Source organism: Ursus arctos, unplaced genomic scaffold (assembly GCF_023065955.2).
Source record: "Ursus arctos isolate Adak ecotype North America unplaced genomic scaffold, UrsArc2.0 scaffold_27, whole genome shotgun sequence".
NCBI lineage: Eukaryota > Metazoa > Chordata > Mammalia > Carnivora > Ursidae > Ursus > Ursus arctos.
In genome coordinates this window covers 820,352-848,039 of record NW_026622952.1, presented here as the reverse complement: position 1 = coordinate 848,039, position 27,688 = coordinate 820,352, and the positions used below count along the sequence as shown (strand labels likewise).

The 27,688-nt window shown below is 39.6% G+C and overlaps 1 protein-coding gene across 6 annotated transcripts in view; it reads left to right on the top strand.

Moving 5' to 3' along the window:
• The window catches only part of PSD3 (pleckstrin and Sec7 domain containing 3), a 702,408-nt gene that overhangs the window by 150,584 nt on the left and 524,136 nt on the right, over window positions 1–27,688 (top strand). The window contains exon 1 of one of the 6 annotated variants that reach the window (XM_048226259.2): window positions 24,388–24,587. The exons of 4 other annotated variants lie outside the window; for them this stretch is intronic. In XM_048226259.2, coding sequence (XP_048082216.1) covers window positions 24,567–24,587 — 21 coding nt within the window. In that variant the 5' untranslated portion in view covers window positions 24,388–24,566. Of the gene's footprint in view, window positions 1–24,387; window positions 24,588–27,688 lie in introns of those variants that run through there. One more of the 6 variants, XM_044379272.3, reaches the window with a different exon arrangement.

The following is a 27,688-nucleotide window of genomic DNA, read 5'->3' as shown; positions in this document are numbered from 1 at the left end:
TCTCCAGAGCGCCAAGAACTGCAGAGTTATTGAGAGATCACTAGGCTTGCGAATCAGCAGTGCATGTTGTCATTAGCAAATAAACAGCTGAGTGGCACTGCCTTTCTCTGCTAAGTCTCTTAAATTCAAGCTCCTAGTCTAGTTCCTGCTAAATTTACGTCCCCACATACACAGGAATGAGAAGTCTGCTGGCAGTGAGCCCCAGAGAGGTAGTGAGGTTCGCAGAGGATATGCTGAGAAATATACTTGCTGGCAGCTGTGGTCCCAAGGATGCCAGCCATAAGATTTAATTCCTTATTCTCCAGATAGTAAGTGAACTGAGGATGGGTAGAGACCTCTCTTGATCGAAGACAAGTGTTCACCTGAAGCCCACACCTGAGAACTTTGTTCCTGTCCCTACTAAGTTTAATGCCTTTTCTTCTATTGTAGGACTAACAAATCATTTCACTTGGTAAGAATCGAATGATAGCAAGCTTCAGTATTAAATACCGTTTAGCAGAGCGAACAGTATTTCTTTGAACTCTTGTTGGCTTTAACAAAACCTCATCAGATCTTACTAAAAGGATTAGCATCTGGAGTTTTTATTTGGATAATCCAACAATGGCTCCAATTTGGAAAAAAAAGTTTAGCTTGCCTTGAAAATTTAAGGCAAGGTTACACTTGGGCATTCCAAGAGGTGTAAGGAAATGACAAGGGGATTATGAATAAGTAAGAAAGAGTGGCCATGACCCTTTGTTAAATCTGACTTCAATCAGATGCATGGTGCTGGGACTTTAGCTCATATTTATTGAATAAGCAAGTGATGGCCCAAGAAAAGAAATTGGCCAATGCTAAAATGATGAATAAATCAGGATCCCCATCAGGTCTGAGAGTGTACGATCTAATTATTTCATCTTTTTCTACACAACATTTTTTTGTCCCTATTGGATAATCCCAGTAGAAGTTTGCTTATGCAAACTAAACTTGAAATTTATTTCAATTGTCCTTGGTAACCATCTATTAAGGACAGAGCATAAGGGATGATGGTTATGGCCTAAAAAGAGATATAAGGAAAAGTATTTGAGAATCTAGTAATGATTAGATTGATGTGAAACTTGAATTCAACTGGGATAAAAATGCCTGCCTGTGAAAATTAAATGAATTAATGGGTATAAAGCATCTAGCATAATTCTGGCACCTAGGAGATGGCCAACAATTGTTAATAACCTCTTCTCAGCCCTCTCAACACTAGCTGATTTTTAGCTGAATCAGACAGCTGGTTTCTTTTACTTCTTTCCAAATGGAAATCTAGGATTTCCTTCCCTTTTAATGGAGATGTCACTAAGGTAAGGAATTACTACCTTTCTTTCGTGCTATAGAGAAACTTCATCTTTGCAAGAGCCAAGAGTTTTCTAACCACTTGGGTAAACTTCTGTAGAGTCAGTCTTAGAGAACAACTACTGTGAACTGCTATCTTCAAGTGCTCTATGCTGTTGCTTAGAAATGCGTATTATTTTTCCAGGAAAGATGCTTAGCTGTGTTCAAGGGAGTTTGGCTGTCAGTCTCATCTCCCTTAACACTTCTGGTATATTCAAAATAAAAGATATATGAAAGGAATATCTAGGCCCTTTGGTCACGTTTTCCCATGATACTGTGAATCTCTTAGTTTTATATCATCCTCTCCTTAAAATTTTCTCCTGATTGCCTGTGAGAAATGAAGTCCAAATCCCTTACAATGGCATTCAAGGATTTTCGCAATTCAGACCTTAACTTTCTTCAAAGTCTCATTTCCCTCTCTCCCTAGAACATTTATCTCCTTCTCCATCTCTACACCAAACTCGTCTTCATCCCTGGAGAATCTCCTTCGTGAAGCTTTATGGTATTGGGTAGAACAAGGTTCTTATAGTCCTTTCTTATTTCTTTCAATCCCACAGTACTTTTCATGTTTTTTTGTAATTATTTTCATGTGTTTGTCCTCACTGGACTACAAAGTCTTAAAGACCAAGACCTGGGTATTGAAAGTCACTAGATTAAGGACTATGGAATGAGTTGAAAAGGACCAGTAAATATAGTGAAAAAGAACAGATGATAATTTATATTCACTTAATATTTGCTATAAGCTGGGTAGTGTGCCGGATGCTTGCCAGGATGTAATTGATATAATCTTATTTAATCTATTCAACAACCATGCAGGGATTAACCCATTTACAGATTAGTAAATAGATTTAAGGATAGAGTGACTTGTTTAGACTAATTAAGAATAGAACCTAGATTTGAATCCTATCTGATGCTCCAAAAAACCCCAGGCTCTTTGCATTACACCAGGCTGGCTTGAAAAGGGAATGCTGCAATGGAAGGTATAGGCTGGCGTTAGTAAACAGTACAGATTTGGCAGGGGAGGAAAAGCAGCTAGGAGACTAGCCAGTGGAGCAATTGAATTGTGGAGTAATGAGGGCCTGGGTAAGAGTAATAAACAGAGAATAATTAATGAAAGTGATAGACATTGACAAGGAGCCAAACTGAGAACGAAGCAAATGAAAAGCAGATTCACAGAAATCACCAGTGCAACACAGTACATGGCCTGAATGTGGTTGGGGGACAGAGGACCTGTAGTAGGGTCAAGACATAGTCCTTAGCCTGGATCCTCAGAGGTAGCTTCTCCTGGCCCTATGCTGGGATACCACCGAGCAGCATGTGGAGCAGAAAACCAAAAGACTCAGGTCCTGCAAAGAAATCCTAATCTGTTCAATCCTATGTGAGTATTTGGGATTTGACATGAGAGGTGGTAAGGTATTTTCCCCTAACTATAAATCTAGAGGTGGCCTGCAAAAATGATAGGTTGAATCCCATTTCTCCCCCAGCTCAGATTTGTCAAGGGCATATCAGCTGCTGTGAAGAAAGGACGGCACCTTAGCCCCACAAATGCACTAACAGATGAGAGGGTTGTTTGAGTTACGTTTGGCTGAATACCACAGTGTATGGAAAGGCTGACCCTGAACCACCACTAAAACTGTTTGAAATCTTGTTTATGTAGCATGATTCCACATGTATGAATTCTTTCCTTAGCCATTTTGGCCAAATATGCTATTTGCCAGTCTGTAGTATTTGACAAAATGTGTGGTCTGATGCTGAACATAGAATTGTCCTCCTGGCTCAAGTCTTGGGTCTTTGCTCTTTTTTCCTACTCTTTTCTGTTCTACCTGCCCTGCCCCCACCCCCCACCTTTTTGGACTTTTTGTTTCTATAAGGTCGAAGTCATTTAAGGACAAGAACCAGGTAATTGGGAAGAAGAGGTAGGACAAAGTAAGGACCATATTTTTTTGTAACTCCCTCTTACTTGCATTATTGGCCTGCTCACTGGTAAAATATTCCTTTATTTGATCTTACCAAGATCGGAGTTGTATTTAACTGGAGATGAGGGCAATTATTCTTCTCTTGTAAAGTTGTGCTTTCTTTTTAGGAAGTATGATTCTTTCACAGGCATTTAATTCAATTTAAAAAAGAAAGAAAATTGAACTTTTGGCAGCAAGCTCAAGCATTATGAATGAAATTAAAATGCCCAAGTCTGCTCAAGAGCATTACGTGGATTTATGATACTCCTTTGAGCTCTTCATGAATTCAACTATTTTGAGTTTCAGTGGCGCATGAAAAAAGCACTTTCATGACTGCTTTTTGTTATATCCTCAACTTTTTTTTTTTTTTTAAGAAAACTGCAGAGATTCTATTAGTGTTTAGACCTGGTCAATTTCATAGATTACCTACTTTGCTGGCACAGAATTGAAGGTTTTGATATTTCAATCACTGACATTTGGCTGTTACATATGATTTTTTTTCACTTTATGTATTATAGAACTAGATTTATCATGCCCGATATTTTTCTTTTAAATATGTGCTGGTTTTGCTTAGAAACATGCTGGGGACTTACATAGGAGCCTCTCCCCACATTTCACTAGCATATGGAAGGGAAATCATTTTGCAGGATGTAATTCTAGAAGCTAGGTCACCTGCAAAATCACTTTGGAATTTGATAGCCTTAAAAAAAAAAAAAAAAGAGCCCACAGGGATGAAATACCATATGTTAGGTGCAATGTGGGAATCTGAATCTTTTTCTTCTCTTTTATTATGTAAGTTTTAAAAACCACATGTTCATCCAGCTGTTTCTCATCAGTTTTGTTTTGTTCCCATATAAACACATACACATAAAATAAACAATTTTAATGAAAAGAGAAATTCTCTTTTTTCCTTAAAGTTTCTTTGATGATGGAATTCATGTAAAGCTCTGAATTATGAAAATGTACAAGCTCTGAATTATGAAAATGTACAAAATCCAAAGTAGAATTTAAAACAAAATGCATTTTGATTGTCTCTTTGTCTTGTCACCATTGTTCAAATATGTTCATTCTTTTAACTCTATAAAAACAACATAGGAAAAGCACAATTTTAAAATAATATTAGCAAATAAGGTTTTTGGTTTCTTTTTAATGAGAAAAGATCAATCAGAACATTTTTGCTGACAAAATCAGGGAATACTGGTTGTTCAGAGCATGTTGGGACATATCCTTACCTTTCTCATCTGTCCATTTTTAAAACATTTTTAAGTTTATTTATTTATTTATTTATTTTTGAGAGAGAGCATGAGTTGGGGGAGGGGCAGAGGGAGAAGCAGACTCTCTGCTGAGCAGGGAGCCCAAGGCAGGACTCCATCCCAGGACCCGACCTTAGCCAAAGGCAGATGCTTAACTGACTGAACCACCCAGGTGCCTGGTCTCATCTATTTAAAAGCTGTCTAGGCTTATAGTCCAGTGTGTTTATCTGATATGTATTGACTTATAGCTTTTAGCTATCTCTGTGTACAGCTCTGGAAAGTTCAAGAGGTACGGTATTTCCAGCAGTTACAAAGTAACATAGAAAATATTTGATTGTACTTTTTTACTGAATTTTACTTAAATAAACAATAGTGACTTAGGTATCTATAGAACTTTATAGCTTTATGATTTTCATATACATTCTCTCATTTAATCCTCACAAACGTTTACCTCTTTTATCATGAATTTAAGGCTTGGGGGACATAGATAATTAAAATGAGTGTCAGGGTGCCTGGGTGGCTCAGTCAGTTAGGTGACCAACTCTTGGTTTCAGCTCAGGTCATGATCTCTTCGTAGTGAGATTGAGCCCTGCATCGTGCTCAGTGCTGAGTCTGTTTCAGATTCTCTCTCCCTCTCCTTTACCCTCTCCCTCTACCCCTCTCCCCACTCACGCTCTCTCTTTAAATGGATAAAATCTTTAAAAATAAATAAATGGATAAAATCTCTCAAATAAATGGATAAATAAATGGATAAAATAAATGGATAAAATCTTTAAAAATAAGTAAATGAGTGTCATACAATGGGGCCCATTCGCTTTGGCAGTGTACTCTACCTCAGGGTCATATGAGCTACTAAAGATAAGATATTAGCTAGACCAGCTCCGAAGAGCCTTGTCCTTCTCTGAGTTAATGCCATTGCCATTTGGCTTCTGACTTGCAGGATGTAGGGGGCCACACAAAAGTAAATAAGGTAGGTTCTACAAAAAATGGGATCAATTCTCACAATACGTAGAATGTGGAAGTTAAAAAAACCTTACATACCGTGTGGTCCAAGCACGATTCACAGACAGCATCCCTAATTTCCCCCCCTTTTGCTTGGATACTTCCAATAAGGGACATAGCACCTTACAAAGTAGCTTATTCGGCAAACTTATCATTTGCATTGATATTTTGGTCCAAGCCACCATAATCTCTCACCTAGCCCACTGAATCTTAGCAGGTCTTCCTGCTATCATTCTTGTTCTACTCTGATCTCTATGATCTATTCTTCATACCGAAGCAAATGAACTTTAAAAAATGTAATCAGGACAAGTTATTCTCAGGTTTAAAATCCTCTAAGGTATTCCCACCATGCTTTAAATCTAAATCCAAACTCTTACTATGGCCTTAAGGCCCAATGACCTGGCTCACTGCCTAAGTCTCCTGCTCCTCCCTTTCTTAAGCACTCAGCCCTGACCACATGGGTCATTCTGCTCTTTCCATTTCATGACATTTGTACGCTGCTCCCTGAGCCTGCTGAGCTTTTCCCATGCACCTGTGTGTGGCACATTCCCTCATTCAGTCCGATCATTGCTTAATTATTATCTCCACCAATCACCCTAACTAAAATAGGTCCCCCCAGATCACTCATAAACACTTGACCTGCTTTATTTTTCTTCATAGTTTTGTTGCTCCTTCATATTATTATTTTTATATTCAATTATAATTAACATACAGTGTTATACTAGTTTCAGGTGTACAATATAATGACTCAGCAATTCTACACATGTTTATTTGTGTGGATGTTTATCTTCACCTCCCCATTGTACTGTAGCTCCATGAGGTAGGGACTTTGTCTCTCTCATTCTCTACTGTATTGTCACATAGTAGGTATTCTATATATGTTGACGGAATGAATAAATTAACTATTAGAAAAATTTCCTCTCCATTTTAAGACTGAATTTATGTGGAGTGAAAGATGCTCTAAGGGGCGCCTGGGTGGCACAGCGGTTAAGCGTCTGCCTTCGGCTCAGGGCGTGATCCCGGCGTTCTGGGATTGAGCCCCACGTCAGGCTCCTCTGCTACGAGCCTGCTTCTTCCTCTCCCACTCCCCCTGCTTGTGTTCCCTCTCTCGCTGGCTGTCTCCATCTCTGTCGAATAAATAAATAAAATCTTTAAAAAAAAAAAAAGATGCTCTAATATTCCATCCCTGGGTAATTGAAAGAAGGACGGAAGTTGGGCAGCAGGAATTGTAGGAATAAAGAGCTCAAAAGCACCTAATGTCATCCAATCTACCACTGTATTCTAGAGATAAGTTGAATAATGACCTCTAGATCATACATCCAGTACATCAAGGACTGGAATCCGGGTCTTGTGTAAATTTCCCTGATTTGTGTATTTTAAACAACACACACCATCTCATTTAATTCAGCAGGAGATGAGGTTAGAGTATAGCTAAAACGGTAAAGGAAAGATGTTAAAGCCAGCTTTGGATATGCTGAGTTTGAAGTGTTATTGGAACATTTAGATTCAGATGTCACGTACCATAGATGTAAAAACTGAAACTCACAGATGAGCTGAGTTACCTGCATTGATTTTGTAATTCCAATTGTGGGAAAGGATGGATTGCCAAGAGTAGAGAAAGAGGGAAAAAAGAAAAGAAAAGGGAAAGAAGAGAGGGGAAAAAGGCAAAGTCCAGAATCTTTACATATGAAAGAAATTTGCAAAGAAAAAAGGATCCACGTGGTCTCATAGAATCAAAGAAGAAAGAAAATCAACCTAGGGAAGGTCAGGTAGGATAAGTACTAGGCAGAAAGAGATGCAGTTTCAACAATGTGGGATAGAAAGTCAAATTTCTCAGGGCTGAGAGAATAAGGATGAGGGGCTTAATGGTTAAGAGCTCTGGAATTAAATTGTCTGGATTTAAATCCAGAGTTCAGCTTTACTATATGTCCTCGGGCAAGGTTTTTAATGTCTCTAAGCCTTATTGCCTTGTATATTAAGTAGGGATAAAATTAGTATCTACCACATGAAAGTGTTATGAGAAATAAATGAAATAATCCATTTAAATAGTTTAGTCCACTACCTGACACATAGTAACTACTCGATAAATTTAGATATTATTTCTCTTGGTAAAAGTTTAAAATATAAAGGAAGGAGAAAGATAAATTTTGGAAATTAATGGGGTCAAGGGAAGACTGCTCTTGAGTGAAAAATCCTGTAAAGAAAGGAAAAAGGATCACAAATTTAGGCACAGGGCTTAGTTTTAGGGAAGAGAAGATAGATTTTGAAATAAGAGCACAAAACAGATTATAGGGATGAGAAGAAATATGGATATTTTGATAAAGAGAAATGTATTCTGATGTCACCTTGACAGATCAGTCCATGGCCCCAGCTTGTTGAGAGCTTTTGAGTCCTTGTTTCTTACAGTGCCACGTGTTAGCTGATAATTCCAACACTCTGAAGTGATAAGCTTGATAAATTTGATAAGCACTGCAAAGAGCTAAGGATAGATTTCTACAACATGCTGTGAGAAAGCCTCTCCAAGTTGCCATTGATCAACACTGAATCAAGTGGCTATTGATTTAACACAATCTTTTTAGAATTTCGGGTTGGAAGGCATCTGATAAGGCCATCTGGCCCAATCTCATCTGAATTCTCTCTACACCTCTAGCAGGTAGTTTCATATAAGCTGTGTTTGAACAGCATCCCGCTTGATATCTTGCAAACCAGACCTTTCTTCCTCAGGTTAGATTCTTCAGCATATAATGTTCTTCCCACTGATTTGCCATGGGTCTTGAAATGGTCAAGTTCAATCACTCCTTAGGTTTAAGGGACAGAAGGATTCTTTTTCTTTTCTTTTTTCTAAAAATATTAATTTATTTATTTGAGAGAGAGAGAGAGAGCAAGGGGAGGGACAGAAAGAGAGGGGAGAATCTCAAGCACACTTCCCACTGAGCATGGAGCCAGATGCAAGGTTCAATCTCAGGACCCAGAGATCATGACCCAAGAAAAAACCAAGAGTGCAACACTCAATTGACTAAGCCACCCAGGCAGCCCGACAGAAGGATTCTTTCAAACAAAAACATACCTGGGAATAAAGACACTGACAATGACTTGTCTGTAACAGTCCTTTGTTAGTCACATAGAATGACCTCAAGGATAGGTAAATTCCAGTGTGGAGCAGGAGAGGCTGGAGCCCAGAGGATCTTTAAGAGCATAAGATACTGCTAAAAGGGTTAGTCCTATAGAGTTGCAAAACAAAAGCACAAAGTATCAGAGGGAGGGAAATATTGAAGTCATATTCATCCTTCTTCACACCTTTGGCTTGTTCTGACCCTAGGTGGGTAGTAGGTGAGCTACCATCTAAAGAGGAGCCCAGGCCTGAGCAATTTACTCACCGCCATCATGTAAAGGATGACATTTCAGTTACTGGCAATGAGATAGTCCATTTAGTCCATTTAAAGGGATCCAGTCAGAAGTGCTTGGATCTGGTCTAAGGTAAGAAAGTTAAATGTATTCTCTATCTACCTGTGGATAAGATTTCCAACCCCAGCCACATAATGCCACCATAATCCAGATGCAGTCCAACCCAACCCAGTTCAGCCCAATACTCTCTGAGTTCAGCTAATCAGAACTTTGTGTCTCCTCGTTTGTAAATTACCTTACCTATCAGATTTCAGAGAGCTGATTAAAAAGCCTCTGGCGGGTTTTCCCACTTTTAAGTTCCATGATAGTAGCTCAGCTATAAGATCTCCCTGGAGACTCAAGAGGTCATAGCAAGAGGCAGGTAGGCAGTGGCATCTCCAGAATTTCAACCTAGGACACAGTTGGGGTCAATCTATTTGAAAGCAAAAGCTGCAGGCTTCTCATGGAGCTGCATCTTCTTGGCAAGTGGCTGTTTTTACCTTAATTGCATAAGCACTGGGGGGACTTAGGAGAAGTTAACAAGAATTGGGAGAATCTAAACCTGCCCCACAAACAACCCCTTGTGCCATTTCTGGAAATAGTTCTAGGTAGATGGTGTGGTAATTCTTCCAGCTCTATACTCCTGGCAATCTCCATATCCTTTGTTCAACTTTAGGAAACTAAAAGGCTCAGCATTGGTATTTGAATATTATATCCACCGTCAGAAGATATTCCTTTTTCATCAGGAAACTTTGGTTATCTCTGTGAATTAATTTTCTCTTTTGCCTGAGTGTGTAATGTGAGTTGGTTAAGATTTGGCCAAGAGAAGTATAAAAGAGAGACTGGACAATTTGTTAAAAACAACGACAACAACAAAGAAAAGAAGTTTAAAAAATTCTTCTTCCTAATTCAACAATGAAATTATGACTGTTAATGAAAAATGAACCAGTCAGGGTGCTTGGCTGGCTCAGTCAAGCATCTGACTCTTGATCTCAGGGTTGTGAGTTCAAGTCCCACGTTGGGCGTGGAGCTTACTTTAAAAAAAAAAAGAAAGAAAGAAAAATGAACTGGTCTATTCTGGCCATGAACACTTCACCATTTATGATAATAACACTAGCATCAATACTAAACACTGTGCAGCTTTCATCTTCATAGTGTTTTACCAACAACTAATTAATTAAACAAACCTATTTTAATTAGTTGCCATGGTAGTAAATAGAGGTACACAGAAATAGTTGCCTCCATTAAATCTGTTCTTAGCTCCTGAAACATAATTCAGTTTGGGCAACAAATCATCATTATGTAGCACTATAATGTGTTTAGAATGACAATTATGTTATGTTAGTAATGAAGAGATTTGAAAGTACATGTAAATACATGCAACAGCAAATATTTATAGAGATGATTTTTATGTTTGTTACACGTAGATTTTTTTCTTTTACTGAATCTGATAGCTAAAAATGAAAATTTCATCTATAATTATTACTGTTTATATCTTACCTATTATGTTTCTTCCTGGGTACCTATCCTGACAAAAGGGTCATCAGAATGTCAGAGACTACAAAAAAATCTGCTGTTAAATTAACAGTCAAGAGACGAGTTATGGAGGAAGGATGAGAAGATGATACAGTCACCATCTTCAAGTGTCTGAGTGGTTATTGGTGGGGAAAAGGAATTGGACTGATGGTTTGTCCTCTGGGGTCCAGACCAGAGTGCACAGAAGCCACGGGGAAGTGTGATCTGAGGCATCACGGCACAGTGGTTATGGCAAATGCTCTGGAGTCAGACTGTGCTTAAATCCAGACTCTGTCCCTTCCATAGGTCAGGCTACCTACTTCAAGCCACAGACCTGTTTCATGGGGTCACGTGGGGATTACTAAATTAATGCACTGAGAATGCGCTCAGGCCTATGCCTAGTTTATAGTAAGCAGTGCATGAGTGTTAGCACTTTATTAGTGGAAGGTTGTTAAAAATTGAATGGGTTGCTTTGTGAGGCAACTACTCACTTCTCTGTCACCAGAAGTAATGCGGCGAAACTGAATGGCCACCTGTTAAATATATTGTATAAGGGCTTCCTGCTTTGAGTGTGAGGTTGAAATAGATAATTCCTGGGTCCATATGATTTTTGGGGAGGGAAAGGAGGAAGGACTTCTTTTATTCTACACTGGATTCTTGCTATAATGTAATGCTTGGGGGACTATGTTGGTGACATAGTATTACTGGTTAAATTGTATTATATGGAGCAAACTTTTCTCTTTCAGACTTTTGCCCTGAAATAGCCTTAATTCTGGGGGGAAAAAATCCACTAATTTTGACAGTCTAGTCTCTGCTGGGTTTTCCTCTGAGACTCCTTAGGTAATTTTCAAATGGAGATTTTTTTCCAACTGGTTTCCCTAAGTCTATGGCTCACTATGTTCTAAAATTACAAATTACTTCCCTTAATATCCAGAATGCTCTCTATTATAATCACGTTTCCCTAAATATTTATATCGACCTTTACCTTGTTGTTTAACTCTTCTGTCAGTGAGAAAGCAGGGAACTGATCTAGGTTTTAAACAGTGGGGACTTCTTTCTCATCATTTTTCTCATTTTTATTTCCTTCTCTCTAACAACACTGTGTGGTGACAACTCTGGCCCAGTTGCACAGAGCTGCTGAAATCCATAACATTTCGGGCTTGTTTGTGGGACATGATGTTGGGTCAGTCCCAACCACCCATGAGACTGCTACTCTTGGGAGTGTGGCTGTCATATGACATAAGGCTGGGAATAACAGTGAACTGACTGAGAACCTTAAAGAGAAGCTGAGACAGAGCCAAGGGAAAAGGAAATGAAAAAAATTAATCCAGTGGAGGTAACCAAGGCACGGGTAAAAGGCTAGACATAAACAGTACAGGAAGAGAACGGAAACAGAAGGAAAAGAGCACAGAGCAGAGAAAGAAAGAAGAGAGGTTTAAAATCTGTTCTTTTACCTTTGAACCTTACATTTATACAGATCCTTCAAATGCAACAAAAACTATTCTTTTTTAAAATTTAAATTAAATTAATTAACGTATAATGTATTATTACTTTCAGAGGTAGAGATCAGTGATTCATCAGTCTTATATAATACCTAGTGCTCATTACATCATATGCCCTCCTTAATGTCCATCACCCAAGTTACCCCATCCCCCCCCCCCCCGCAACCCTGTTTGCTTCCTATGATTAAGAGTCTCTTATGGTTTGTCTCCCTCTCTGATTTTGTCTTGTTTTATTTTTTCCTCTCTTCCCATATGATCCTCTGTTTTGTTTCTTAAATTCCACACATGAGTGAGATCATATGATAATTGTCTTTCTTTGATTGACTTATTTCGCTTAGCATAATACCCTGTAGTTCCAACCACATCATTGCAAATGGCAAGATTTCATTTTTTGTTGGCTGAGTAGTATTCCATTGTATATATATATATACCACATCTTCTATCCATTCATCTGTGAATAGACATCTGGGCTCTTTTCATAGTTTGGCTATTGTGGACATTTGTTGCTATAAACATTGGGGTGCAGTTGTCCCTTCAAATCACTACATTTGTATCTTTGGGGGTAAATCCCTAGTAGTGCAATTGCCACTCATAGGGTACCTCTATTTTAAACTTTTTGAGGAGCCTCCATACTGTTTTCCAGAGAGGCTGCACCAGCTTGCATTCCCACCAACAGTGTAAGAGGGTTCCCCTTTCTCCACATCCTTGCCAACATCTGTCATTTCCTGACCTGTTAGTTTTAGCCATTCTGACTGGTGTGAGGTGGTATCTCCTTGTGGTTTTGATTTGTATTTCCCTGATGCCAAGTGAAGTTGAGCATTTTTCATGCATCTGTTGGCCATTTGTGTGTCTTATTTGGAGAAATGTCTGTTCATGTCTTCTGCTCATTTCTTGATTTGATTATTTATTCTTTGGGTGTTGAGTTTGATAAGTTCTTTATAAGTTTTGGATACTAGCCCTTTATCTGATACGACATTTGCAAATGTCTTCTCCCATTCTGTGCGTTGTTTTCTGGTTTTGTCAACTGTTTCCTTTGCTGTGCAAAGGCTTCTAATCTTGGTGAAGTCCCAATAGTTCACTTTTGCCTTTGTTTCACTTGCCTGTGGAGACGTGTCTAGCAAGAAGTTGCTGTGGCCAAGTTCACAGAGGTTGCTGCCTGTGTTCCCTTCTATGATTTTGATGGATTCCTGTCTCACACTGAGGTCTTTCATCCATTTTGAGTCTATTTTTGTGTATGATGCAACAAAAACTATTCTTCAGAGAAAATAAAAATTAAAGTTTGAAGGCCAAAATAGGTAGTAAAAGCAAAAAGAAAAATGTCCTTTTATAGATAGTTATTATAGAATTAATCATTTACTAGAAGCAGTTTAACTGCGTAGGCAGCATAAACTAGTATTTCCGGTATGGGCACTTTCCATAGTAAACCACAAATGAGAAAAAAATTAAAGGAGGAAAACAATCTTATATCCAAGAAAAACTAAAACATCACATTAAAAGTCTTTTTTTTTCTAAACAAAACGGATTTGAAGTCAAATCCCCATTGTTTTGAGGGTGTGTGTGTGTGACATGTATGTGGCATTTTTATCAAATGACAAATTTTAAGGCATTAAAATAGCCCTCCCTCTTAATGTTTATAGTTTCAGAATTTCTTTAGCAAAAATGTGGGCATATTCAACTTATATTCACAACAAAGTAAGAGGTGAGTTCTACACTCTGATACGAATATTGAATATTCATCAACTACAAATTACTAATACTTTCTTTGGAAATATTTTATGACCTGAAAAAGTTCCACAGCAAATCAATATAATTAAATTATAAAATAGGTCAACTTGGCTTTCAATTTTGTCCCTAAATATTGTATTTAACTTATAACGTAAGGGATAGATAAACTATAACTCGTGTGTGTGTGTGTGTGTGTGTGTGTGTGTGTGTGTGTGTGTGTGTTTGGGGGTAGTGTAAGGGGATAAAATGTTGATTTTGAAAAGACAAAAAATTGCTCTACAAATCTTAATGTCTTTTCTATAAGGTAAAAGCACTTCCACTTGTAACTCATTTGACAAATGAAGATGGTGATAGGAATAAAATGACCAGATATGACTCAGTGGCTTCAGGTTGGCATCCTCCATTGGTCCCCTCCTTCCAGGTGTCCAGTGGTTTGAGCATCCCATTCCCAAGTCATGTTGAATGGCAGGAGGGACTCCCCTCAGAAGGTGATCATCTCTCTAAAATAGAACAGATCATTGGATGTATCCAATTATTAAATTTTTATAGTAAAATGTTATGATGACTTTACTCAAACAATTGTCTTGCAGCCTATCCCAAGAGTCTATACGAGGGTTTCCTCATCTGTAAAATAAAGAGATTGAGTTAAATAATCTCTAATGTCCTTTTTAGTTTTGTCTATGAAGTCAAGTCCCTTGTTCATGGTTTTATTTTCCACCCCCATTTAGTTAACATACAGAAACAAACCTGTCGTCAGAATGTAACCCACTTTCTTCAGCAGGTAGCACCTAACTACACTATAAGGAATCTACTATACTTGGTAATGAACTCTCATCCTAAGTCTCCTTATTGGAGAGCCTTTAGATCGTTTGCTGGGGAGGTGGGGAATACCTTCACCTACATATGTGTTTAGTACTTTTTCAGACTTTTCCTGACTTTATTGTGTCAAACAACAAAGATCAGTTCACCAGGGTAGATAATAGAATGAGTTTAAATTTGTTATATATCACCCTGTCCCTGCTGTGATTTTACTCCTTGAAGTAGTGTGGCAAATGTGACTAAACTGATAACTGTTTTCAAAATACATGATTCACATATTTTCCAACAACAGAATTCCCTTACAACTTTCAAAATATATTATTTGGTACTTGATTATTTGTATTGGGGCTAGGTATTAATCATGTTCTTGCTCTAATAGAAAACCTCATAAATTTCAGTAGCATAACACAATAGAAGTTTATTTCTCATTTACATCACAGAATGTATGTTAGTGAATGTTCTGGTTGCTCTGGGCACTGGCAACTTCCTGATAAACAAAGAGAACAAGGAAGACTTTGGGTGTCAGGCCTTGAAGTGGCATATATTACTGCTGGGGACATTTCATTGACCGGAACTAGTAAAATGACCTCATCCAGATACCTTTGGGATAGGAAACATAGTCTTCCTAACATGCCTAGGAGGAAATTAAAATGGGCTGATAAACACAAGGGATTGTTTCTGCCATGTATTCTATAGCAATGAGCCATATTTAGCAATGAGTTGAAGAAGAGGAGCCTGAAGGGAAAGCAGCTTATCCACGTACATTTTCCATGACCAAAGTTAGGATGGTCCTCAGAGGTTGTAAAAATTATCATGTTGAATTTCTCCTATTTGGGTAATTCAGAAATGCAAAAGTGGTAAAACTTTAGAAATTAAGTTGATATGGAGCTGAAGAGGATAAATGCTGAATAGGAGGAAAGTGCATTATTCTGCAGAGTGTGTGTGTGTGTGCGTGTGTTGGGGGAGTATTTACAGAATCTGGAGATATTCTCTGTCAGATATTGGGTTCCTATTTTTGCCTGGATGCCCCACCTCCTAATCTTCCTACAGTCTATACTGGCAATATACTTTATTTTCTTTGTTGTTGGTTTAAGCTTAAGAGCTCTCTAAGGTACACCTTAAGAAGCTAGAAAAATAAAAGCAAATTCAATCCAAAGTAAGAAGAAAAATAGACACAAAAACAATAAAAACAGAAATCAATAAAATAGGAAATAGAAAAATAATGTAGACTATACAAGAAACAAAAAGTTGATTCTTTGAGATCAATAAAATTGACAAGTCTCTAGCTAAACTGATGAGGAAAAAATAGAGAGAAGACACAAATGACAAATATCAAGAATGAAAAGGAGAACATGACTAGAGATCATAGAGACATTAAAAGGATAATAAGGAAATGCTATGAAAAACTTTTTTCCAATTAATTTTGACAGATGAAATGGACAAGTTCTTTAGGAGTTCACTCAAGAACTAGATAAACCTGAAATAGATAACCATATATATTTTATATGTTATTACATACATACGTGCATACACATATGTATATTTTTTAAAGAAATTGACTTTGTAATTAAAAACCTTCTCCAAGAAAACTCCAAGTCCAGATGGCATCACAGGTAAATTATACCAAACACTTCAGGAAGAAATAATACTGACCTACACTAACTCTTTTAGAAAGTAGGAGAGAAGAAAATACTTCCCAACTCTTTTATGAGGCCAACATTACTCTGATATTCAAATCAGAATGATATATTACAAGAAAGGAGATGTCAGACCAATATCCTTCATAAACACAGCTGCCATGATAGTATAAATAATTAGCAAATTGAATTCAGCAACATACAAAAAGTATAATTGTTATGAACTGAATTATGTCCCCACAAAAAACCATATGTTGAAACCCTAACCCCAACGTGACTGTATTTGGAGAGAGGGACTTTAAGGTTAAATGAGGTCATAAGTATGGGGACCTAATCCAATAAGACTGGTGTCCTATAAGAGAGGAAGAGACTCCAGGGGAAAGCCTGTGTGAGGACATAGCAAGAAGGTGGTGTCTGCAAACCCAGAAGAGAGGTCTCATTAGAAAGTAATCCTACTGGCACTTTAATCTTGGACTTCGGAACTGTGGGAAAATACATTTTTGTTGTTTAAGCTACAACGTCTATAGTGATCTGTTATGGCTGCTTTAGCAGACTAATGCAGTAATATATGGTGGTCAAATGAGGTTTATCTCAAATGTAGGGTTGGTTTGACATTTGAACATCAGTCAATGTAATTCTCCAAGATTATAGCATAAGAAAGAAAAATCATATGAATATCCGAATAGATGCAAAAAAAGCATTTGACAAAATTCAATACCCATTCATGATAGAAGAAAGAAAGAAAGAAGAAAGAAAGAAAGAAAGAAAGAAAGAAAGAAAGAAAGAAAGAACGAAAGAAAGGAAGGAAGGAAGGAAGGAAGGAAGGAAGGAAGGAAGGAAGAAAGAAAGAAAGAAAGAAAGAAAGAAAAGAAAGAAAGAAAAGAAAGAAAGAAAACCTCTCAACAAACTAGGAATAGTAGGGGACTTTCTCAACCTGATAAAAATCATCTACCAAAAACTTGTAGCTAACATTGCACCTAATATGGAAAAACAAATGCCTTCCCCCTAAGAACAGAAACGAAGCAAGAATGATTTGATTTAATATTGTACTACAGTTCCTGATCAGTGCAATAAAGCAAGAAGTAAACCCATCTTCATTCACAAATTACATGATTAGCTATGTTGAACATTATAAGGAATTTATTTAAAAACTAGTAGAATGAGTTTAGCAAGGTCACAGGACACAAGATCAATATACAAAAACAAAATTTGTTTCTCTGTATTAATAGTCAAATATTTGAAAGTATAGTTAAGAAAATAATAACATTTACATACCATGAAAAATCATGTGACAACTGGGTATAAAGTTAATAAAATATGTGCAAATACTATACACTAGAAACTACATAACACTGATGAAAGAAATCAAAGGAGACCTTAATAAATGGATATATATGTAACATGTTCACGTTTCAGAAGACTAAGTGCTGTTGAGATTTTCAATGTTCTCCAAATTGACCTATAGATTTAGTGCAATCCCAATCAAAATCCTAGTAAGCATTTTTAAAGAAATTGACAAGTTGATTTTCAAATTTATATGGAAATACAAAAGACCTAGAGAGGCAAAACAATTTTGAAAAGGAAGAACAAAGTTGAAATACTTACACTACCCCATCTCAAGATAATCTTTTTAAGAATGGTATTAGAACAACTGGATATCCATATGGAAGACCCTTAGTTTATACCATATATAAAAATTAAATCATATTGTAAACATAAGAATTAAAACCATAAAACTTCTGGAAACAAACATAGGGGAAAACTTTGTGACATGATGTTAGGCAGAGATTTCTTAGGACACTAAAAACATAAATCATAAGAGAAAAAATGGTAGACTAGACTTCATTTAAATTAAAAACTTCTGTTCTTCAAAGAAACTTAAGAAATTAAAAAGGCAAGAGAGAGGCAGGAAGAAAATATTTACAAAATACATACCTGACACAGAACTTGTATCCAGGATATAAAAGAATTCTTATAATTCAATAATAAGAAGACAAAAGAATCCATTTTTAAAAATTGGCAAAAGTTTTAAAAGACACTTTAGGAAAGAAGACATAGAAATTGGAAATAAGCACATAAAAGGAAGCTCAATACCATTCATCATTAAGACACGCTAACCAAACTACAGTGATAGCTTACTAACCACACATACAGAAAGTCAAAATTGAAAAAAAAATTGATAATACCAAATGTTGGCAACAATGTAGAAAATTAGGATTCTCATACCTTGCAAATGGGAATGTAAAATAATATGGCCAATTTGGAAAACTATTTGGTATTTTTTTTAAAGTGAACATGAACAGCAATACCATATGTGGGTATTTATCCAAGAAAGAACATACATACACAAAAAAACTTGAACATATATATTCATACATTTTCTTTATAATAGCCAAAAGCTGGACACAGCCCGAATGTCCATCAACTGGTAGAGAGACAAGTTATGTATCCATGCAATGGAACACTACTGAACAATAAAGAGGAGTAAACTACAGACCCATGTAAAAACATGCATGAGGGGCACCTGGCTGGCTCAGCGGTAGAACATACAGCTCTTGATCTCAGGGTCATGAGTTTAAGCCCCACACTGGGCATGAGGGCTACTTAAAAAAAGAAAAACATGCATGTATCTTAAAGGCATTATGCTATGTGAAAGAAGGTAGACAACAGAAAAATTCTTATTTTATGATTCCATTTATGTGGAATTCTAGAAGGGCAAAACAGAAAAGCCGGTCAGTAGTTGCTAGGATCCAGGGTTTGGAAGGAGGGATTAACTGCAAAGAGACTTGGAACTTCGGCAGAGGCAAAATATCTTGATTGTAGTAGTGATTTGCACAACTCCATATATTTGTCAGAATCCCCTGAATTGTATACTTAACAATTCTGATTACCAGTTCCAACATGTATGAGTTTTCCCCCCGTATCACGGAGTAATTCTCCCATACCAGCTGGGTATTCTGCAATTCAACTCAATTCTGACACTATTTACCTGGAGACAGCATCATATCCCATAGGTTAAGGGCTCAGGCCTGTTAAGGGACTAATGGCAAGACTGCCTCCTTCCCTTCAGAAACCATAAGTCCAGGTGGCCGTTTGGGCTTCTGACCAGCTTGCTGTAGATGGAAGGTTTCGACATCCTCCGCCTCAGGTTCAGCTAATTTGCTAGAGCAGCTCACATTACTCAGAGAAACAATTTACTTACTAGATTACCAGTTTATCGGGGTGCCTGGGTGGCTCAGTTGTTAAGCGTCTGCCTTAGGCTCAGGTAATGATCCCAGGGTCCTAGGATTGAGCCCCGCGTCGGGCTCCCTGCACAGAGGGAAGCCTGCTTCTCCCTCTCCCACTTCCTCTGCTTGTGTTCCCTCTCTCGCTATGTTTCTCTCTGTCAAATAAATAAAATCCCTAAAAAAAAAAAAAAACAACCAATTACCAGTTTATCATTAAAGGGTATAACTGATTGACAGCCAGACAGAAGAGATGCAAAGGACAATGTATGGGGAAAGCGCACAGAGCCTCCATGTCCTCTCTGAATGAGCCACTCTCCCAGAATCTCCAAGTGTTCACCAACCCGGAAGCTCTCCAAGCCTGTGCTTTTTGGGTTTTATGGAGGCTTCATTACATAGGTGCAGTTGATTAAATCATTAGTTCTGGGCAACAATTCAACCTTCAGCCCCTCTCCCCTTCCTAGAGGGCAGGAGTTGAGACTGAAAGTTTCAACTCTATAGTCACAAGGTTGGTTCTCCTGGCAACAAGCAACAAGTCCCATCTTCAGGTGAGGTCCAAAAGTTACCTCATTAACAAAGCAAAAGACTTTTTAAAAAGATTTAATTAATTTATTTGAGAGGAGCAAGAGATGGGGAGAGAGGCAGAGAGAGAGGGAGAAGCAGACTCCTCGCTGAGCAGAGAGCCTGATGCAGGGCTCCATCCCAGGACCATGGGATCATGGCCTGAGCTGAAGTTGGACGCTTAAATGACTGAGCCACCCAGGTGCCCCAAAAGAAAATACATTTGAATGCTCTAGTCACTCAGGAAATTTTGAGGGTTTTAGGAGCCTCTCTGTAAGGAATGAGGACAAAGATGAAATACATATTTCTTATAAATCACAACATCATAGTACTTAAAATTGTTGAGCTTTACTGTACGTAAATTGTACCTCAATAAAGCTTATATTAAAGGGAAAAGACCCTTTCCTCCAGGGTTCCTAACTGGATTTATATGACTCAATAGACCAAAATAGCTTGTCTCACAGATCTTAGAGGTGAAATGACTCAAAAAGAGCCACTCTGTCAGAATTCAGCCTCAGGAATGTGTCACTTCTTGCAAGTAATTCAGCAGTTATGTCTAGAATGAGAGTCTTTAATGGGAAATAGAAAACTGATAGAACTCTTTCTTCTCAGAAACATTTAAATTTACAGAAATTTTCAAATGTAGGAGTTCATAATGGATGTATTTTGTGGTGAGACTTCTATTCAAAGTTCTCTTACCTACTTTGTGGCTAGTGCTTACCAACATTACTCTCTATAGAGTCACTGAAATCAAAGGAATTTTTTTTTTAAGATTTTATTTATTTATTTGACAGAGAGAGACAGCCAGCGAAAGAGGGAACACAAGCAGTCGGAGTGGGAGAGGAAGAAGCAGGCTCCCAGCAGAGGAGCCTGATATGGGGCTCAATCCCAGGACCCTGGGACCACGCCCCGAGCCGAAGGCAGACGCTCAACAACTGAGCCACCCAGGCGCCCCTGAAATCAAAGGAATTCTTAAACATGTTACTCCTTCCCAAAACAAGGAGAGATAATTCTTTCATGCGTTTATTCATTCAGTGAACATTTGTTGAGTACTTCTGTGCTAGGCAATATGTTCTGTGCTGGAGACAAAAAGTAAATGAATGAATAAATGAATGAATGAATGAATATGGTTTGGTCTGTATCCTCTGGAAAGTGCTGTCTGCTCTGGGTTTCTTGGGTCACAATTCAGAGCATTCAGCTCCTGGGGTTTGCCACTGTCACTTAAAGACTTGCCAGAAAGACTGAGGATCATGTAATTAAAGAATATTTTTAATTGAAAGCTCTTTAAATCCCCAAATAATAAAATTTTTCAAGTGGGAAGGCCAATTTTTTCCATTTATAGGAAAGGAAACAAGGGCCTATGATAAGAAGGTCCCATTCCATGGTTAGGCAGTGAGTGAGCTGAGACCCTGTCATCTGATTCTTGTTCAATATTCTTAGAGGCCCTTGGGGTCATCTTCATTGTCTCCTCTCATCACTGACTGTAGAGCAGCCTGTTACTATGTTATGCTTTTTTTCTTGGAGAAATGCCTGACTACTTTTACAACTTGAATGCACACAGCATTGGTAGTTTCCATAGGTCATTTTTTCTCTGTAAAAAATATTATAAGTGAAATGCTTATTTCAGCAAAGAAATGTTTTGTGTGGAATCCCCCTTCAATCTTCAATACAAATACTGCTTTTGAAACAATTCCTTTTCATTCATTGAATGATTCTGAAAAAAAGTGACTTGTTTTTTGAGGGAAATAGGGACTTTTTCCTCAAACACTTTCAGTAATTATTCTGGTGGTAAAGCATTTTCTGGAGAAGTAGGAGAAAGCACACAGGTTTTCAAGTGTGAAATAAAAAAGCAGCTGTAGCTATGTAAAGGTTTGGTTTTTGTTTTTAATTGTTGAGTTGGTACATAGTATTGCACTAAAAAGCTTTATCTTCTCAGAAAAATAAATCAGTGCAATCATATGGTATTCTTGGACCAAACTTTCATTTGTCATGTATTCAGAGCCACCTATGTGCCAAACCCTGTGTGAGGCAGGGCTGTCAACAAAACTCTTATGAGTATGGCTATGTTCTGTCTGCATTGTCTAAATATAGAAGTCATTAGCCACATTCGAAATATGGCTAAAAACTGAATTTTAATTTAATATTAATTCATTTAAATTTAAGTGGCTACGTGTGGCTAGTAGTTATCAAATTGGACAGGATATGTATGAGGAATAAGTAATATGAAGTGTCTCAATATGCACAATGTGGTTATGGTGTATTGGGCTAGATGTAGATGGAGGATCTTTTCCAGTGATATCTGCCCACAAGGGTACCAAATCTTTCAGAATCATCACCTTCAATGAATCTACAATGAAAATGATTAAGTCTGTATCCAGAGGTACAATGTATAATGTGCATACTTACATGTCCATGTAAATATATGTGCACACATATTTACAGTGAGAAATAGAGTGTTAGGACTCTTTCAAACTAAGAAATTTAAGAGGATGATAGAATAAGGCTCTGTCTCAAGTTCAATTGAGGTGTCAATGCAATAGATATCAAAGGATATCAAAGTTAATGTGAGACAAACCTCCACCCCATGTGCAGATTTTTAAGGAAATGGTCCTGAGACCCTGTTCCACAATATTGGGTCCTATAGTCAGATCAAATCTATAAAAAGAAGTGAGTATGAGGAGAGTGGGAGCCTAGCTTTACTCCTCATTAGGGGGAGGTGGGAGGGGCTACTCTCTAATTCTAAGCCTAGTGATGGGATTTCAAAAGGCCCCTTGGAGATATTTGAAATTGTTCCCTCTGGCTGGAAAATGCTGAGGATGGTGGCCTAACTCATGTCCCAAAAAACTAATGGATGGGGCGCCTGGGTGGCACAGCGGTTAAGCGTCTGCCTTCGGCTCAGGGCGTGATCCCGGCGTTATGGGATCAAGCCCCACCTCAGGCTCTTCTGCTACGAGCCTGCTTCTTCCTCTTCCACTCCCCCTGCTTGTGTTCCCTCTCTCGCTGGCTGTCTCTATCTCTGTCAAATAAATAAATAAAATCTTTAAAAAAAAAAAAAAAGAAAGAAAACAATTGACTTTTCTATAAAAAAAAAAACAACTAATGGAGACTGCGGCTTCCCAAGAAACTCAGTGTGGGAGACAGTTGACCCCGCTTCGGGCTGGAGAGCTCCTGCTGTGTGGTGGGGATTAGCCTGCGCTTTCAGAATGAGTGAGGCCTGGGACGTGCGACTGTTTCTCGTGGACCAGATGTGGATCACATGCAGGAGAGTTGGCCTTGGGTCCGCCCTCTTGGGGTATGTCCAACAGGGTGGGCTGCAGAGAGACTCCGCGGGAACAGGAGGTGTCCTGCTGGGTACCTAGGACTGAATAACAGGAACAGGGGACTCACCCACCCTCTTCCCTGCTGCACACTTCCAGCTAAGCAGAGAAGATTTAATGCTAGGTCAAACGTCTTTTTAGCCACTTCCCTTTGAGGCACCTTCTAGCGATTACAAGAGGTAAAAGTAGCCTTCGTGCCATTAAACCGTAAGACAAACGTGCCGTAAGCACCATGCGGCTGGCCACGTGGACTTCTGCCTCTAGACAGACCTGGCAAGAGTGGAAGGGAACGTGTGATGCGCCCTTGGCTTCTAACAGACCTTACATGGGGTGGTTTCTAGATCGCCCTCTTCCTTCGCCAGGGGAGGGCGCCTCTGCTGGCCTGCCTTGGCCGCACACGACCAAAGGCGGGAGGAAAAACGGCACAGGACTTCGGCATGTTCGATCGAAAATGCAGTGTTTAAGTGAGCTACCCTTGCAGGCACATTCGGGGTGGGACAGTCCCGACACTGGACCGCCAGGTGCAGTGAGCGCTGTCTTCTCAGGCGGGACCCTTCTGGGGGGAATGGACCTCAAACGGGGCGGCGGGTGGGCAGGTCGCTGGAACTCCAGCGGCGGCTAGGCGCCCTACGCGCCCCCGCGGAGGCGGACAAACCACAGCCCCGACCTGAGGGGCCTCCCCTCGCCACCCGCTGCCGCCCCGGACCCAAGGGCGGACGCGTAGGCGCGTGTCCCGGCCGGCGCGGCCCGGCGCTCTTCCTCCCCGCCGATCCTTCACACGGCCTTTCCAGAGAGGAAACACCCTGCAAGCGCCTCTCACTCTCCTCAGGCTGGGAAACCTGTCGGGGGGGAAGACAAAGCAACAGGCACGGCTCCGCACTCCGGCTGCAGGCCGGGCGGGGGGCAAGCGCGTGGCACCTAGCGACGGCTCGAAGCGCAGGGCGCCGCCCCCGCGAAGGCACCGCCCCCTCCACCTCCCCTCCCGCCCCCTCTCACCCCCGGGAAGTTACCCCTTCCCGCTCTCCCGCAGCCTCCCCGCCCCCGGGCGCCTGCCCCGCCCACCGCCGGCAGCCACCGCCTGCTCTCGGACCTTCTCAGGGGGCCTCGAGGGCGGCCGGGCGGGCGGGCGAACGGCCTCGGCCGCCTCCGCCAGGGTGCGCACCGCCGCCGCCGCCGCCCGGCTGCTCGCCCGCCGCCCCTCGGCTGTCCCGGGAACCCAACAAAGAGCGCGCGGCGCCGGCCGCCCTCCTGCAGTCGCTCCCGAGGCTCCCTGGGCCGGGAGCGCCCGGCGACAGTTTCGGCGCGGGCGATGGAAGATGGAAGGAAGAAACGCCGCGGTGAGGCTCGAGAACCGCGGGACTGAAGGGCGTGCGGGGTCGCTCACGGTGCTCACCGTGCGATCGGGGATTTGATTTGCTTTGTCTCCCCTTAGTTCCCCTGGGTCCCTGGGCCACTTGTGCTTGTGCCTTGATGTCAGGTTCTGGTAACTGTTTTCCTTTTTGCTCTTTCTTTGTGTGTGTTAGGAGCCCAGAAGGGTCAACTTTGTGGTGTTAAGGTTTAGGGGTTTTGATTCAGCCCTCCGCTTTGACTTGGAAGAAAAGCCTGAGTATTCGTACTTGCTTAATGATCAAAAGAAGGAAAGCATTAAAGAGGACTTAATGTGCCAATTTTGACTCTGCCCAAGGCAGCTCTTGTATTTCTCTTTCAGAAAGAAACAACAACAACAACGACAAAACCCAAAACAAATTTGCATTGAGCGAGCAAACAGGGGAAGATTATTTGGTCTAACATTCTCAGTAGCTTTTAAAGACGTTTCATTCTGTTTTACATGCATTTAACTTTTATCTGCTGTTTTCAGCTTTAAGTTCTAGCAAATGATGTTCTGAGACTTTAAAAAATCCAGGTTAACACTCAGAGAACGTGGGTTTAGAATGTTGTCGGTGACTTAAATAATAAATGTTTAGTTTTACCGTTCCCCTCGAGGTTAAAGGATGTTAAACACCCAGTAGGCAGAAGATGTAAAGGGCATTAAGATTTTGTTTTATAGAAACTGGTTTGCCTGACAATGGGATGCAGGATTTCCACTCCAGAGTAACTCTTCAGTGGGTCCAGGTGTTGGTGTAGGAAGAAGGCAGATCTTGAAAATTACACCAAGGGGAATTCTGAGAACAAAATGCTTCATTTCATTAACTATAATTCAGTATATACAAAGGATTTTGCAAAGCCCAATAGCCAGGTAAATAAGACAGAATTTCTGCTGTCAAGGAACTGCTTTCTAGTACGGAGAGACTTCTGCATAGCCTAGGTTAGGATGAGAAACCCAGAGGGAGGAGAGCTTCTGACCTAAGGGCTCGAAGTGCTCTGAGAGGAGCTAGCAGTTGAGCTGGACCTTGAAGTGGGGAGGGTTTGGCTGTCTTTTTGTGTGTGGGGGAAAGGATGTTCCCTGCTGAAGGAAGAGAAATGCACTTTCTATCCGATTCCAGGAGACACTTTACCATCCTTTCTTTTCTTATTTACAAATCAAGAGATTTTTTTTAAAGTCGTTAAATTCCTCTTCACTTGAAAATGCAACATGCTCAACCGAACCAGCAAAACAATACAGAATAAATTAACACCTTCCCAACCAATTTTTAGTGGCTTGATGCATGTCCTTCTAACAACTTTCTTATATCCATTCACAGATCATATCACAAATATATGATTTGTCTTGCCAGATATTTCATTAACATATGCTTTTTATACTAAAAGGAGCAGAGTGGTACCATGGAAAGCACTTGGGTGGGACACTTGGCTTGTAGGTTTTGTCACTGAGTTTTTGCTGTTGTCTTGGGCAAATTATTTTAACCTCTAACCAAAATTTCTTCCTTTGTAGGTTGAGGGGATTGGGTAGATGCTTTCTCAGAGCCATCTAGCACTAACATTTTATGTTAACATGCTTAAACATGTATATGCATTACTAACTTAGTATTGTTCTCTTAACTTCACATTCTGACTATCTCTCAATTGGTGTTTGTGAACGGATCATCACTCTTATCCTAGCCATTGAATGTGGGAGAGCGATTAAAGCTGGAGAGCTAAAATAACCTTATTTAAAGGTGAAATTCCACAGTTGAATGTTATTTTTAGAAATGCAAGCCTAAGAAGCTTGATTTGCAAATCTCAGTTTGTGTTGGCTTTAAAAAAATTTTGTTGACACTGTTTACTTCATTTGTGAACAAAGAATAATCCATACTTCACTATGTACATTGTACTTCAGAGGTTCGGTTTTGCTTTTAATTAAAATAGTAGCAGTTAAAAAATGGGATACCTTGGAAATCTCTTTAGGTTAGTAAATCTTGGGAATTCGGAAATAAAAATAAGAAAATCAGTTCATTGAGAAAGGAAAATTCAGAGAAAGAAAAATTCAGAGCCTTTTATGGCTCTATTCACTTTTTAAAAACTTGGTATTTATATATTTGTTTGCTAATCCTGATGGAAAATATGAGTGGGATTTAAAAAAAAAACCCAACCAAACAACATGTCCAAGGTGTTACTACTTTTAGAGGGAATTTTTTTTTTCCTTTAGAAATTCTGGAGTCATCTGTCCTGCCTTATTCATAAACTGACATGCCATTGTGGTAATGGGTTAATCTCAGTCATGGTTAAGCTGAGGCAAAAACCATGTGAACTTTAAAATGTGTATGTGCTTTGGCCTCCAGATTGGTTTGTTCGAGGTTTACCTGAGGTATGTTGTCATATGGCAGTTATGAAAAGAGCATTTCTTTGGGCTTGGGTTGGATTAGGAGGTGAGTAATGGATGGTTGATCCTTTCCAATTTTTAGAAATGAATTCAGACATGATTGAAGCTTAGGCAGTCTGCGAAAAATAATCCGGCAATCAGTAGGTGACCAAAGTCCACTTACCCCAGGATATGAGTCAGGCTCACAGAAGGCTGGGGATCTCGTCTAGCTTTAAATCACTGTTGTTTTGTGGGTTCTCAGCAGTTAGGGATTCTTCCCCTGTAGTCTGGGCCAAACACAGAAATCCTTAGTTTCCCTTTGCTGAGAGCGGAGATGATTTATCTCGAATACTGCCTTTTAGTTCTTTCTGAGGTCTTTTACAGTTTAACTAGCCTAGCCTTATGTTAGAGGAATACAGGATCCAGATGAATTTCTCCAGAGCATTTGTTCAGACTGTCCATGCCTGGACGGTTTGTGTTGTTTGTGATATTGTATGCAGACTCCGAGGCTTGCTGGGAAGAATTTTAGTGGTGACATTTTGAGAATGTGTCCCTTTGTACTTTTCCTGTGTTTCCGAGTTACAAGATCATCTTCCAAAGACATTTTTCACATGCTGCAAATTAGTGTTAGTCGCAGTGGCTGCAGTGGCAGTGTCAATCACTGTTGCAGTTTACAGTGGAGGAAAAAAGATAGTTTGCAGCGTGTAGTTAACAAATTAT